This window comes from Apteryx mantelli, chromosome 4 (assembly GCF_036417845.1).
Source record: "Apteryx mantelli isolate bAptMan1 chromosome 4, bAptMan1.hap1, whole genome shotgun sequence".
NCBI lineage: Eukaryota > Metazoa > Chordata > Aves > Apterygiformes > Apterygidae > Apteryx > Apteryx mantelli.
In genome coordinates, this window is record NC_089981.1 from 87,179,287 (window position 1) to 87,194,172 (window position 14,886).

The window sequence follows — 14,886 nt, forward strand, 5'->3', positions numbered from 1 at the left end:
GGGCGAGGGCCCGGGGCGCCATTTTGGGGGGCGCCCTCGGGGGGCTGCCACGGGCTTGCGCCGGGGGAGGCTGCCCTGAGGGGAGCCGAGAAGCCGGTGGCCCAGCGGCCGCCGCCCCCGGCTCACGGGGGAAAGGGCGCCGGGGCGGAGCGGGAGGAGCAGGGGCCGAGGGAGCCTCCGCGTCCCGCCCGACCCCGCCGCAGCCCTGAGGGGAAACACGGCGCAGCGCCCCGCGCCGCAGCCCTGAGGGGAGACACGGCGCGGCGCGGCGCTCCGCAGCGAGGACGGGCAGGCGGCGCAGCCAATAGCGGCGCAGTGCCCGCCCCCCCTCGGCGGGCGGCGGACCAATGGCGGCGCGCGGGGCGGCGCGGCGCGGCGCGGCGGGCGGCGGCGCGGCAGTCGGCGCCGAGGCGGCGGCGGCGGCAGGTCGCTCCTCTCCGCGCTCCCGCTCGCCCGCGGCCGCTGAGCGGCGCCGCGCCGCCGCCGCCCTCTCCCCCTATGGAAGAGATGGAAGAGGAGCTGAAATGCCCCGTGTGCGGCTCCTTCTACCGCGAGCCCATCATCCTGCCCTGCTCGCACAACCTGTGCCAGGCGTGCGCCCGCAACATCCTGGTGCAGACGCCCGAGTCGGAGTCGCCGCAGAGCCGCCGCGCCTCGGGCTCCGCCGTCTCCGACTACGACTACCTGGACCTGGACAAGATGAGCCTGTACAGCGAGGCGGACAGCGGCTACGGCTCCTACGGCGGCTTCGCCAGCGCGCCCACCACGCCGTGCCAGAAGTCGCCCAACGGCGTGCGCGTCTTCCCGCCCGCCGCGCCGCCGCCGCCCGCCGCGCTGGCACCGCCGCCGCCGCCGCGCAGCGCCTGCCTGACGTGCCCGCAGTGCCACCGCAGCCTGGGGCTGGACGAGCGCGGCCTGCGCGGCTTCCCGCGCAACCGCCTGCTCGAGGCCGTCATCGACCGCTACCAGCAGGGCAAGGCGGCGGCGCTGCGCTGCCAGCTCTGCGAGAAGGCGCCCAAGGAGGCGGCCGTCATGTGCGAGCAGTGCGACGTCTTCTACTGCGATCCCTGCCGGCTCCGCTGCCACCCGCCGCGCGGGCCGCTGGCCAAGCACCGCCTGGTGCCGCCGGCCCAGGGCCGCGTCAGCCGCCGCCTCAGCCCCCGCAAGATCTCCACCTGCACGGACCACGAGCTGGAGAACCACAGCATGTACTGCGTGCAGTGCAAGAGCCCCGTCTGCTACCAGTGCCTCGAGGAGGGCAAGCACTCCAGCCACGAGGTCAAGGCGCTGGGCGCCATGTGGAAGCTGCACAAGGTGAGCGCCGGCCTCCCGCCGCGGCAGCCGTGGCCCGCAGCCTGGGTGGGGTGAGCACGGAGGCTGGGGGTGCTCCTCGCGCCTCCCCAAAGCGTGCCGGGCCAGGCCGGTGCGGGCCAGTCTCTGTGCAAGCCAGCAAGGAGCTGGCACCGCTTGCCCGAAGAGGCTGTGGAGTCTCCATCCTTGGAGATGTTCAGACCGCATCCGGACACGCTCCTCAACAAGCCGCTCTGCTTGAGCAGGGAGGTTGGGCTAGATGATCTCCAGAGGTCCCTGCCAACCTCAACAGGCGCCTCTGGGGGTTATCTAGTCCACCCTCAACCCTTCTGTGCTCCTGAGCTCGCCGAGCACCGGCCAGGCCCGCGGGGCTGGCCCAGGGCTGCGTGGAGCGGCGGCGCTGCGGAGGAGCTGGGAGAGCGACAGGGAGCGGTGCCGCCGCGAGGAGGGAGGCGTGAAGCCTCCTCCGGGGGATGCAGCGCCAGGGCGCCGTGCAGAAGGAGGGCTGCTGCCGCCTCCTGCACACTGAGTCATTGGGAGGAGGAGGAGGAGGAGGAGGGATGGCAGGCAGGAGGGCCGGCGGGCAGCACCGTCGCTGTGCGTTTCGCTGAATGCTGATCAGCCGCTCTCCGGCGTGTGCTCACGCCGTCCTCGCCGGAGGAGGGGGTCCCCGTGCTGCAGAAGGGGACGCAGCGATTGCCACAGGGTTTAGCTCAGCCGCGTCCACCCCGCTGCCCCCCTGCCTGCCCGTGCCGCTAACCCCCCGCTCCTCTCCGAGGGAACTGGGGCAGAAGTGACTTGGACATGGGCCGACAGGGCGCAAGGGGCTGCGCTTCATGCCTTGGATGAACACTGAAATAATTGCCCCCTGCTCCAGCAAATCCACGCCGGCAGGAGCAGGTGGGGAGACCTGTGATAAGGAGGCAGGGAGCTCGGCATGGTGCCCTGCCAAAAGGGGCTCAAATGAATCGCGTCTCAGGGGCATTTCTGTTTGTGCGTGTCGTGCTTTGGCGCTGTGCGTGGCTCCGTGGAGGATGCAGGCCACTGAGTTGCAGCTCTGTGCAATGTCTTGAGTCAGTGGGTGCAGACAGGGACAAGCCATCACTTGTCACGATGCTCTTATCCCTGCCTTGAGAGTGTCCTGCGTGGCTGCCCGTGCCTCGCACAGCCCCGTTCCTGCACGTGTGATGCAACAGCTGCTGCTGAAGTTGGTGGCAGCTCGCGGCGCGCACAGCGTTTGGCACATGCGTCGCGCCGCCGTGGCATACCGCAGCGTGCCTAGCTGCTGACCTACTAACAGAAGCGCGGGGGCTCTTCTTCGCTGACGTGTTAATGTGACATGAGCCATCAGATGCTGTGAGCATCTTCCTCCTGTTGCGAAACCCGGCACGCGTTCTCTGAATTAAAATGTAGGTGTCAGCTCTCCTGCAAGAGCAACCTGTTCTCCGGTGTCCGTTCCTTCTGGACCAGCTCTTGGTGGAGGATGCAGCAGTTCAGTCCAACACAGAGCAGGAGAGGAGCCGCCTCCAGCTCTGTGTTGCCCTCCAGAACGAGGGAATCTGTTGGGTACCTGGGCTTTTCATCAGGTTTGGGCCTGTAACTCTGCTCCAATTAGCACTTGACCTTCCTGCCACGCTTTGATTCAAATCCAGCCAGGCATTTATTTAGAAACATGCATCAGCATCTGGACAGCTTTGTATGCACATACTCAGATAATTAAAGTTCAGTCCTTGTGATCTGAAATAGGGTGGCTTGTTCTTTGATGAGCACTTAGCTTTTCTTTCCAAACACCTTTCCAGGAGGGAATGTTTTATCAGTGCAGTATTTCACTGATCTAGCCAGCAAATATGGAACTGTAATGTTGTTTGAAACGATTATTTTCATGTACGCTCTCTCCTCTTCCTAGGAGTTAGAGCATTAAATTGCACCTGCCTTCAATCATCCTGTGTTTCTGCAGAGAGTCAAAATGTTTTTTTTGATATGACAGTGCAGGGATTTACTGCCAATTCCTGCTAAGTGCTTGTTAGGAAGGGAAGAGAGTCAAATGTGATGTTATTGTATGCTTGAATGAATGATTACATAGCGAGAGCTCGGAAGTGCTCCCTGAGATGCCGTATAACAAAATCAAGGGGAGAGGCGATTCATATTTCAAAGCTTTATCCTAGCTGGGACTGGGCCCTAGGAACCAAACCACCTGTGGATTTGAGCTGGTGAACCTCCTGCAAAGTGTCGGTGTGTCACTTCTTTTATGTCACATCATAGGGCAAGATCCGGCTCAAGGACAGGTTTCTGATGAAAAGCCAAACTTGCCAAAAAGGTAACTGTTCCTGTATGCTGGATCTTTTTGATGTGATCAGTGGTTGTAACGAGCACTTACAGCTTGTAAGAACGGTGGAGTCAGCTCTTGACTTGTCTTCTGTGATTACAACACGACTCCACGCAAAATATTCCTTGTCATCATCTGTACTCTTAATTTTTGACACGAGGAGAATGCAGTTCTTGCTGAAGTCTGTGATGACCTGAGAATGCCTTGATGAGCTGTTGTTCTTGAAAGCTGTATTCATGAGTCAATATGTGATTGCTGGGCCCTAAGCAATCACTGCTAAATGCCGTGTGCTGTGCCTTGGAAAGGAGACCAGAGCGCTCTTCACAGAACTCTTCGGGAACTGACCCGATTTCTGCTTTCCTCTGAAAGAGTGCTGATTGCATGGTTCTTGCAGATGATTATTTCAAAATAGTCTGCGCTGAGGCACAATAAAACATGATTCAGGGAGCTAGGATTTCCAAGCTGGACAGAGATAATGAGAAATCCTCTCTTTTGCTATCTTCCGTTCAGGACAGCTGTTGGGAGAGGGGTAGATATTCAGAGAAACACAGAGGAAAATGGGTTTTTAATCTGAATTGTCCCACTTTTATACATGTATTGCAGCTGTCTGGATTTTATCCTGACAAGCTGTAGTGCCACTTGTCATGTCAAAAGCAAGAACACAAGATGGAGCTGAATCATGTATTCTTTGCACATTTGAGTCCCTCTTGCTTTTGCTGGAAAGTGTGTGGTGAGTGTAGGCTCAGCAGCTTGCTAATGATTATATATACGGACAGCCCGGAAGGGACCTCCAGGGTCACACAGTCGAGTCTCCAGCTATTTCTGGCAGCCCTGAAGCCCCATCCATCAACTGATCAAGCTCTGTCTTGAAGCAAAAGTGTTTTACCCTTGCTGATACATACATGTTGGAAAGGTCTCCCAGAAGTTCAAGGCTTCTGATAGGAGCTTTCTTTTAAGCAGGTTTGAAAGCTTTCTGGGTTAGGCACTGGAGAGACCGTGACAGAGGGTGGTTATCCCTGGCTGTCTCTGGTAGGGCGTCAGGTTGTTGCCCATCGCTGTTCTGTCTGGGTACCCTCTATAACAGGGATTCAAGAGCAATGACATCCTTTCGTGACTCTGTAGGGACTGAAAAGGACAGTGATCCTATGGTGAACAGCAGCAGCGCAAGCTTCTGCCCTGCTTTTGGGCAGCAGTGCTGTTTGGACAGTCGAGCAAGGCACTTCCTTTGCTTAGGGATGGATCACGTTTTTCCTTTTCAGAGGCCTATGGGACTCAACCTCTTTTCTTCACCATCATATTTCACTTTTTTTTTTTTTTTTGACTTAAACCAAGACTCATGAATGGGGCTGTTGTCTGGTTTGCCACTGAAAGTGGAGCAGGTTAGATGACCTGTCATATTCCCCTCGCAGTGAAGCAGAAACAGATCTTGACTCCAGTGAAGATGCATAGGGCTCTCGGTTATACTTTCAGGTGAGGTTTAACTGGGATTGCCCAGGCTGAAAACACAAACTGTCCTCTGATTGCAAATCCCTGCTGCATGTCTGCACGGGTTGTGGTAGAGACCAACCCCGTAAAAGGGAGTTGCACTCTCTGTTGAATCAGCTGTAATGATTGTTAGCAGTCAGTGGCTAATTAGCAGAGGTGTGATCTAGATTTCCACTCATCCAGCCTGTCACTAGCACGGGTGGGATAAGGGGTGCAGGGTGAGCTCTTCTTTTAGAAAACCTATGTGCACCAAGCATAACTTGCAGCTGGCTTGCACATCTGGGGTAAACTAGAGGGTGAAAAGCACTGCTAGTGCCTCTTAGTGTCTGCCGGGGGGATGGTGGGCATCACAGCCAAGGCAGTGAGAAGGAGACGGCATTATTCCCTGGCTCACTTGGCTGGACCTCCTTTATGTTAGCTGCTAGAGAAGCTTTTGTGGGGAATTGCTTTCTTGTGGCATGGTGAACATACTGCTGTTAGGTCCATAGGAATTCCTTTAGCCCAAAGGGCTTGTCAGGGATATCCAGGGAGTTGCTACATGACAAAGATCTGTTTGCATTGCAAAGTACAATATTTGCTGCCGAAACAGAAGCAATGAGAATCCTTAATCTTTTCCTCTTGCAAGCAGTGTGCTTTCCCAAGCTTCAGTGCGATTGCCTTCCTGAATCCCAGCACGCTTGCTCCATCACCTGCCGTCTGTAGTTGCAGGATCTCTCATGTCCTTCTGCAGCAATGCCAAACAGCATTCCTGATTGCTTCATTCTTCTGCTTTCCGTTGCCAGATCCTGAGAGTTGAAAACAGAAGAAGTCAGAGAAAAGCAAATGTCAGTGAGGTCTGTCTAGGATGTGGAGGCGATGCTGCCTTGCTGTATTAGTCTTGGCCTTTATTTAGAATACAGCTTGCTTTCAGACAGCTTTTGCCCCTGCACTGATCCACAGCTAACAAAATAACAAGCGCCTGTGAATATCCCATTAATCAAAGGCAATTTGGTACAGCAAGTCCTACAAGGCATTCTGGGAGTCCGTGTGTAGCGCTGGATGCCAGGAGACGTCCTCTTGGTTATTTGCAAATGAAAATGGGCCCAGGGCCATCTCGTAAGCCAGAGTAAATCAGTGTAGCTTCATCAGTTCCAGTGGGGAGTCCTAAAAGACCCTGGCTTGGGAGGAACATGCTGTGTTGCACCATCTGAGCTCAGGCTCTCCAAAGGCATTTAAGGTCTAAACGTGCAGCCTAGTGTCAGGTGGGATCTGTCTTCCTCCAGTAAGTTCCTGTGTCCCTTAAATATCTAGCCCTTTCCATTCCCCTGCACACAGTTTAGCTTCTTGTCTTCCCCTACTGGAGATTTCAACCGGTGGCAATGTGTCACCCAGGGAGCCCCCTGCTCTCTGCCTCCCCAGGCCAGCTGCCGGGAGAATTAACAACCGGAGCAAACTCTGCACCTGGTGTTAAGTAAATGACATTAGAGTGAGAAAAAAACATTGCTGATTATTTTTTTTTAAGTTTCACAAGATGCGCTGGGAGAGCTAACGATGGTGCAGGATGGATCCTGGTCAGGAATACGTTCTCGAGAGGCTTATGCTGCTGCTGGCTGTGGCGCTTCTTCCCGCTCCTCTGAATTAACCAGGCCCCAAAGTTCAGATTTTTAAAGGGAAAACCTCGCTTGGTGTCACCTTCCAGAACCTGGTCTGCATATTATTACAAAATCCTGCTGTGTGTCACCACAATAATATGCGATTATTTTAATAACTATAATTTTATACCTTTAAAGAAAAAAGAAAAAAATTTTAGACCATCTGAGCAGTCTTATGCTTTCTAGGGATTCAGCACATATCACTTGGAGATGTATTCAATGTTTTCCTAAAGTTTGAAGGAATTTTCTAGATTTCTGACTTTGGGGGGACAGCCTGGGTGTCCCAGGGCTGGCCGAAGAAACTCAGCAGAGGCTCAAGTTAAAGATCAGAGCAGAATTTCTCGCTAGAAAGAGTAAGACCAAGCTCATTTTGCAATTTTCTTGAGTCAGCATCTGGTCGTAGCAACCGGTGAGCGCGCCGCAATCCTTGACCGTGAGGAGCGGTGCCAAACTGGGACGCGGCAGATGCGGCATGAGCTAGGCTTGGGCTTGCATTGGATTGCTCAGTTCAGAAACAGCGGAAAGACCTCTGGAAGGGATCTAGCAGTTGAGGGATCACTGATCAGCATTAATTGCCTCTTCCCCTTTCCTGATGGATTTAAAACAGGGTCAGAGCTGGATGTTAACATGGCCTGAGCGCTTGCTGGCAGGAGTGCTGCGGGCTGGAGCCGCGGCTGCCGTGGCCCCGTGGCGAGAGGTCAGATCCGCCGCCGGTTTAAATTAGCTCCACCAAAGCAAACACGGCAGCGTCGAGTCATTTGAGCGGAAGATGGTGTCTGTGACTTCGAATGCCTCCTACGGGGATGCCAGCCTGCGGGCCCACGCTGGCGCTCGCAGTTTAGGGAGGAGGCCTAAGTGACTAAACCCCTGGGCGATGGGAACTAAAGCGTTTGCGTGAGCTTTGGCAGCATGTCGCATCCCTCAAGCAAAGCGGTCCCCTGCCTTTTCGTTGTCAGACCCTCGCATGTAGTTCCACTTTTCTCTTTTCCCCTGGCTGGTCCTTCTGGGTTTACGGAGTCAGTTCCCTTCTCCCGGCATGGTTCCCTGCGGCAGGATGGTTTAGGGTGGGTAAATTAATGAAGGTGCATGGTTATGTTTGCATGGTGCGTCCGTAGCGTCGCTTGTTGAGGCCTTTGCTGTGGGTTTTGGGACTACAGCCGCTTTCCACCTGCAGCTCCTGGGGTCCTCTCTGAAATCCCTCTGTCCTCCCCCATAACGAATATTCCTTGGTTCAAGAGGAGTTAATAAAGATGATGTTAGATGCCACTGTGCACGGTCCGGGGGCATTTTCATACTTGGCGCGACAAGGGCATTTACAGGCTTCCCTTGCCCCTGAAGCGGAGCAAGCGCGGCAGCGGCCCCGGCAAGCTGGGCAAGCTCCCTGCCGGAGCAGATGGCCAGCACGCACTCTGGCCGCCCTTCTGCAGTCCTGGTGACACGTGTTAGCTCAGCAAATGCACTCTTCCAACTTCACCACCTTCCTCCCCCTCTCTTTACCCCTCGACCTTTGCACATATCAGCTGTAGGCGATGAAAAGAGCTGCTGTTCTTGGCCCAGCACGTGGGCTGTCCGTTCATTAGCTGTCCGGGGTTTTGTGCCCCTTCCTGCTAGCTGGGACTTCCCTACGCCAGTGGGCTTTCCGTGTGGGAATGATCCTGCTCCCCTCAGAGGCAGGCTCAGAGGGCTGGTTTTGGCTGCGTGCCGTCGTTTGGAAAGCCTCACTCTCCTGTCGTGTTCCTCTGACTTTATGCCGTGGTCTCTCCACTGAAACACAGAAAGCTGGGAGAACGGAGGGTGGTCGGGCGAGTGTTTCTTACCAGACCTGCTTATTGATTTCGAGAGCCGGAGGTCCTGCTCTGGGGTCAGAGCCGCTGTTTCCTCACTGCCGCTCCCGGCAACGCTGTGCTGCGTTATCGCAAAGTGCCCGGTGATTCAGCCCAAAGCCGGGACGGAGTGGGAGAGGGCTGGCAAGTGTGGCTGCTGCTGTTTGTATTGCGCTGGGGAAGGGAGAACTGGCAGCGTTTCTCTGAGGATGCTGGAAAGAGAAGGGGTGGGCTTGGGGCTGTGACCAGAGGTCAGGTTTCCCCACTCTGCTGAGGACTTGCTTTGTGGTCCTGGATAAAAAACTTGCATAGCATCCCTTCCTGTCCTTCTTCTCTGCTTTAGACTGCCCTAGCTGTCCCAAGCTGTCTCTTAATAAGTGTATGTTTAGCACTTCCCACTTTATCAGCTCCAGCAGCCTGATCATTGCCTAATATAAGTTAATAACCAGGTACCTCCTGCTAAATATTGAAATACGCTGAGGACTTCCAACAATGCAGAGGGCACCGTAGCTGTCAGTGCTGGGTGAAATCCCATCAGGAACATAATGAGAGCATCAGCTCTCCAGCCTCGCTCCCTGGGAAAGCACTTATGTACAAGCTTAGCTTTAAATTGAAGTCACAGAGATTTAAGGGCATGACTTAAATGCTTTCTTGAGTTGAGGCATCGGGAATGGTAAATTGGTGAGAGCCCTCGATATGCAAACAGCATCGGATTAGCTCCGTGCTGTATAAGGACTTGAATTGTCCCTTGGCTCAGAATGACAGATCACACTGTCTTTCCTGGGAACACAGCGCTCTTTCTTTGGCAAGGTGCAAGATGGAAGTGTTAAACAAGCCTCAAGACTTTCACAGCAAAGCTAGTTAAGGCTTCATCTTACTCTCTGAGGAAGCAGTCAAAATGTCCCTCTGATTGTCCCAAAATGTATTTTATTGCTGTCCCTTTGTGGTTTAGCTGACTGCCTCTTAATGCCACTTTTAATCTACAGCCAACTCTCTGTGAGATCCTTTTCTAGGCAGGGCAGCAGCAGTTCAAGTCATGCCGTTGCATAAAACCAGCTCAGCACTCTGCAAAGAAGGCGGCACTCAGCTCTGCAGCTCAGAAGTGGCAGAGTTGTCCCGTATCCATCCTTTAGCAACACTTCTTCCATCCTGACGCTGGAAACGAGGACCTGCATGGGTGTTAGGTCTGTGCCGTGATCAGCCCACAGCTCTGTGATTCAGAGCAAGTGCGTAGATACGGTTTCTCATCTATGAGATTATTTCTCACCCTCCTCCAGAGCACAGCAGTTAAAACCCATTATTGGCTGGAAAATCGTATACTCGTGAAGAGTTTTGTTTTGCATGTCATCTTGAATTTTGCCCTCTGGCCACTCAGTGGGATGGAGGCAAGCTGAGCACTGCACCTTCCCCTTGCTCTGCTAATGGCAGATGACAGCGCAGATCGAGGGCGGGGGCAAGAGGGTTGTTTGATCATATTGATTGCATGTATTGTGCTGTGTTTCTGGAGCTGTGAGCCAGATGACTGATCAGTCGATACATCTGTGATTTAGGCAATGGTTAGGCTCTCTGTTGATCTCCCGTTGTGGTGCCAGGCTGGTGAATGGTGAAGGACACTTCTTGCAAGCAGCTCTGAGGAAGGTCCCTCCTTCATGTCTAGCTGGCAGGCGACCTGCCCACATCTCCCCTCGACATGCACTGGGCAGACCCAGCGCATCCCAAGTTGAGCAGAAGCCTGTTGCAGCTGTTTTCCAGCTCCTGTTGCTGTGCCCCAGGGCTGGTGGGCCCAAGGAGTGGTCCTTTGAGTTGAGAGCTGTAGGTACATCCCAGAGGAAGGCCACCATACTACTGGGCCATGGGGATGTGTCTTGTCATCGCATGATGCCTATGGAGGAATGCATCGGCTGCAGGGGAGAAAGATGAGAGGAGGAGAGCTGAGATAGGAGCCCACCCCATGTTATCATCTGCTTTCTCCTTTCCCACCTTGCAGCTGCAGGACTTCAGCAGTTGGAGGAGAGCCAGGAAAAGTGGAGTGTGATTTGGTAGGGTAAGTTTGACTCCTTTCCTAACTGCCCTCAGGAGAAATATGCCTCTTTCCTCTAGTTCTGAAGGCAATTTAGGGAGCTCTAACTGGGACTAAAACTCTGCTTGGACCCTCTTGAACTAGAGAGTCATGTTATGATTTGGGCAGGTGAGCTGGTTCCAGTATTCATCAAACGGCTTCAAATTTCTGGCTGCCTTGGAAAGAGGACAATTTCTATGAGAACCCATGTACATGGCTTTTGTTTTGAATCAGCCCTATTTCTGCTCGGGCAGATGTTTGGTTCAGCTGTCGTGCAGTTCTTGTGTAGTGAGCAAGAGCACAGTGAAATACAACAGGAAAAAGAACAAGCGAGCCATGTCTTCTCGGTGATATTCTGGGACTTGCATTAGTAGGCTATCCTGGAAAAAATGTCAAAGCTCAGGGAGCTGCAATGATATTTCATGCACTGCTTTAGCTGGCTTTTAGCTCATGTTTTACAGGTTTGATTTCTAGCGTTTTGTAGTTGTCTAAGTGCTACAGCTGCACGGTAAATCTTTACTGGAGTAGGCAGTGTCGGGAAGCTAAGTGTGGCTGCTTTCGGGGTCTCAGGAAGCACTGGAAATGAAGTAGTGAGATCATATTTTATAAGCAAGTGCTCTTTATCCCAGTCTCCTGCCATATTTCTTAGCTGGAGTAAATTGACATAAATTCATCGACTTAAGTGTCTTACTCCCTTAGTGTGGTCTGTTCCCTATGACCCCTCTCAAAAAAAAAAAAAAAAGGCGTGGGGGAACAGCCTGCTTAAAGCATTAGTGATGTGTGAATTAGTGGAATACCTGATGTAATTACATGATGTTTCTTCTGCTACATCGTTCTGGATGGGGAATGTGGGACACTTTTATGGGGCTGTTTCAGTTCTCAGGCTTGTTTGCGACTCTGCAGAGGCAATGTCAGGAGAATGACACTGCGCAAGGTAATTTGTGGCAATTAGCGCAGGTTGTCTTCCTGCAGGAGCACGTGCGCTAAGCGTTTGGCGTCTCGGTTCATTTTGTGATGCGACAAGAGGAAAGTCGGGGCAATAACTTATGTCATGACTACACATGGTCGAATAAAGGACCTTTCCTGCCATATGCCACAAGTCTGGCTTCAATAAAGCCGTAAATTGCTGGAATCGCCGTGAGTCATGGCAAGTCCGAGAGTCTTGGGTTCTACAAAACCAGTCCTTGGCCCCAGAGGGATTCGGGAGGGAGGGGCAGTTTTGCAGTTTGAAGTCAGCCAGATGGGTCTGGAAACGCAAAATGTGCAGAACTTACAAGTCCTAAGATACAGCTACGGCCTTGTGTGGGTCATGCCAATCTAATGCCATTGACCTCAGTGATTTCTCCTGCCTCCATTCGGTGCGCGTGATGAGAATTGACAGAAACCCAACGATTAACCTACATAGCCTTGGAAAACCAGAGGCGTTTTTTGTTTGCCCAGCTTGACCATGTGGCACCTAGCTGGCATGTGAAGCATGATATGAACCTCATCGTGATTCTCCCCGAGTCCCTGCACATGCGCTCTCCTCTGCAGTAGTGAAGTTAGTTGCCTTGAGAAACACTGTTTGGTAGATTATAAGCCAAGATGTCCACAGTCAAAAGTGTCAGTCATATCTGAGACTTTTCTTCGTCACCTCATTGAGTATACAGGATGCTGTTAGCTGATCGTTACTCAATAAGCTCTGTGCTGTCGGTAGCACACATCCAAGTGCTTCATCATCCCCCCAGTCCTGCAAAGATTCCTTAGTTTTCTTCCATTAATTGAGTGAAAATTCCCTACTGCGAAGAGCAATTATATTGTCAAATGAAAGGAAAGGTGCTAGCCAGAAAATAAGTGAGTTGAGCTCATATTTAATCAAGAAGCTGGGATTAGAAGGATGGGATGCTGGAGCATTTCCTCGTTCAGCGTGCGGACTGGTGGTTTCCAGCAGAGATCACCAAGGTTATCTGAAGGTTGCCAGGCAGTGTGATTTATTCAGAATTGTCTTCAGGTAGACAAGCTATTCATGGAATAATTCTGTTCTGGTGAATGTGTCTTTCACCCGTTTGTAAATTATAAACAGCAAAATAAGTGAGATCTGAAAAGGCGGCATACAAGGAGTAGAGTTTATATTTACGCAGTCACCATGTGCTGAGCTGTTCCAGAAATTGCTTCCATCGCAGCAGGGTTTGTGTTTCACGGTGCCTTCCCTCTGAAATCCCTTTCCTGTACCCAAGAAAAAACGTCCACTGTACTTAAATGTGCCCCAAAATACATTTGATTTAAATTAAGTATAATGAAGCTTATAGGACCAACGTCATCAACTGGTGAAAACTTGTATTGCAGTGTTGAAATCAATGGAGCTGTGCTGATTGAAGTTGTCTAAGGCTCCACTGTAATGTATGAGCTATTAATAAATATGTGCTTACCAGGGATTTGGAGCGGAGTTATGTGCCTAATGACTGTCTCTATGAAAAGCTTTTAACCTCAGCAAAATGTTTACAAAATCAATTTTTATTATATTGCTGTCATTTTATTTAAATAGACAGTTTACTTGGTTTGGGGTCTCCGAGTTGATTTGCAGTTATGATCTGAAGGAGCCAAGAGATCTCTGAATATAAGTAATGTCACAGATGTGTGTTGAGAGTGTAATTTAAGGCCAGATTCTGCCATCTTCATTCAGGCAAAGTGGTCCCTGCCATCGGGAATAACCGTATTAACCTGAAGCAATTTACTCCTTCAGGGTAAGGTTGGTGGAATTTGACGCTGAAAATTTATATGCAATTGGTAGGTAATTTTTGTAACAGTTTATGTAACAATTTATTGCATTTACAATTTTGTGTGTGCATAAATACATTAATCTACCTCTTTGTTACTGAGAGTATTTTAAAAGTAGATAGCTTCAGTGACTGCATAACTCTGCAGTAAAGTACTGATATTTATTCCAAGACAGAGTTGATATATATGAATATTTTTAATGTACGTGTTCAGAGTGACAGATAATAGTTTATAGCCTATAATTAAATACCAGTAACATCCCTGGCCCTAGACAAGGCAGGATACAGTCAGTCTTTTCGCAGAAGATGATATAATCCAAGCGTGACAGGCAGAGAAAAGGACTGGGGGGCAGAAGGGCTGCATTGTTGTGCTGCTGTGAGGGGGTTTCGGCCCCGGCTCTGTGCAGCGCTTTCACACGCTCGTGTGCTTTTCTGAGCAGGGCTTTAGTCATGCGTGCTTAAGTTGGAGCAAATGCTTGAGTTGCGCTGCTTTAGGTGCCTTGCGGAACTGACTTTTATTTTGGGACTGTTGCACTAGGCATCACGAAGTACGTTCCTCCTCCCACGGTTTGTCCTTTGACACTCAAATGCCGCTTCAGTGGCTTTGCCTGGTGAAAGTGCCCGTGACGGCTCGGAGCCTGCAGCACCGTTTGCTCCCGGAACCGCTGCCGCACTCAGCACGTGCATTTTGCGGCTGCTTTATTGGGAGCCTTGCAAGCCCCCTCCCAGTGCTCGAGAGGAGGAATGGAAGGACAGGCGTGGGTGAGCTCTGCTAATGAGCTGATTTTCCCCTGTGGCCTTGAAATTGGTTGTAAGTTTAAATAAAAATACAGTTAAGAGGCAAAAATCTTCAAGGATCAAAGCTGCAACCTAATTGCATGCTTTGGGATTTCTCTTTGGGGCTTCAGGAGCTTTGCTGGGTATTTGACCATTCAAAATCCTTGTGCACCTAAGTTGCAACTGGGAGCTCGGGGGCTGCGGAGTCGGCTGGCCCCACAGCAGCACCGCGGTTCATCATGAACCTGGGAGAGATGCGTTTTCCCCAGACTTCCCCCTCTTAAGAAACAGGCCCTGGCATTTTCCTTCCATAATTTACTGCCTAGCTTTGCAAAGTGTCTTTGAAAAAAAAACAGATTTAGCATTCTGGTATTGCATTAGAAACCCTTGTTTCCCCCCTGTGACATTTGTGTTCAGAGCCTTCGACCTTTATTGCTCCCGAGCTGTTGCGAGCAGCAGCCGCAGCCTCTTCATGGTCCTAGTGCTTCGGAACCCGCAGTGCTGGGGGTGAACACGAGTGTGCGTGCTGGGACGTGCAGCTGGATGGTGCAGAGGGGACGAAGCATGCAGGGCGACGCTGGGACAAGCCCAAGCTCATTCTGGGCATGTGAATTCTGGAACCAGAGAGCTGTGGCAGGGACACCCCAGCTGCCTGGATGTGAGCTAATTAAGAGCAGGGGTAACGAGCTCAGGCAGAGCACTGGGCTAATCCTGCTAG

The 14,886-nt window shown here is 52.0% G+C and overlaps 1 protein-coding gene across 1 annotated transcript in view; it reads left to right on the forward strand.

The window, feature by feature from the left end:
- The first annotated feature begins 498 nt into the window (after window positions 1–498).
- TRIM9 (tripartite motif containing 9) overlaps window positions 499–14,886 on the forward strand; it is a 78,200-nt gene continuing 63,812 nt past the window's right edge. Inside the window, exon 1 of the mRNA XM_067295664.1 lies at window positions 499–1,314. Within this exon, the coding sequence (XP_067151765.1) occupies window positions 499–1,314 (816 nt within the window). The remainder of the gene's footprint in view (window positions 1,315–14,886) is intronic.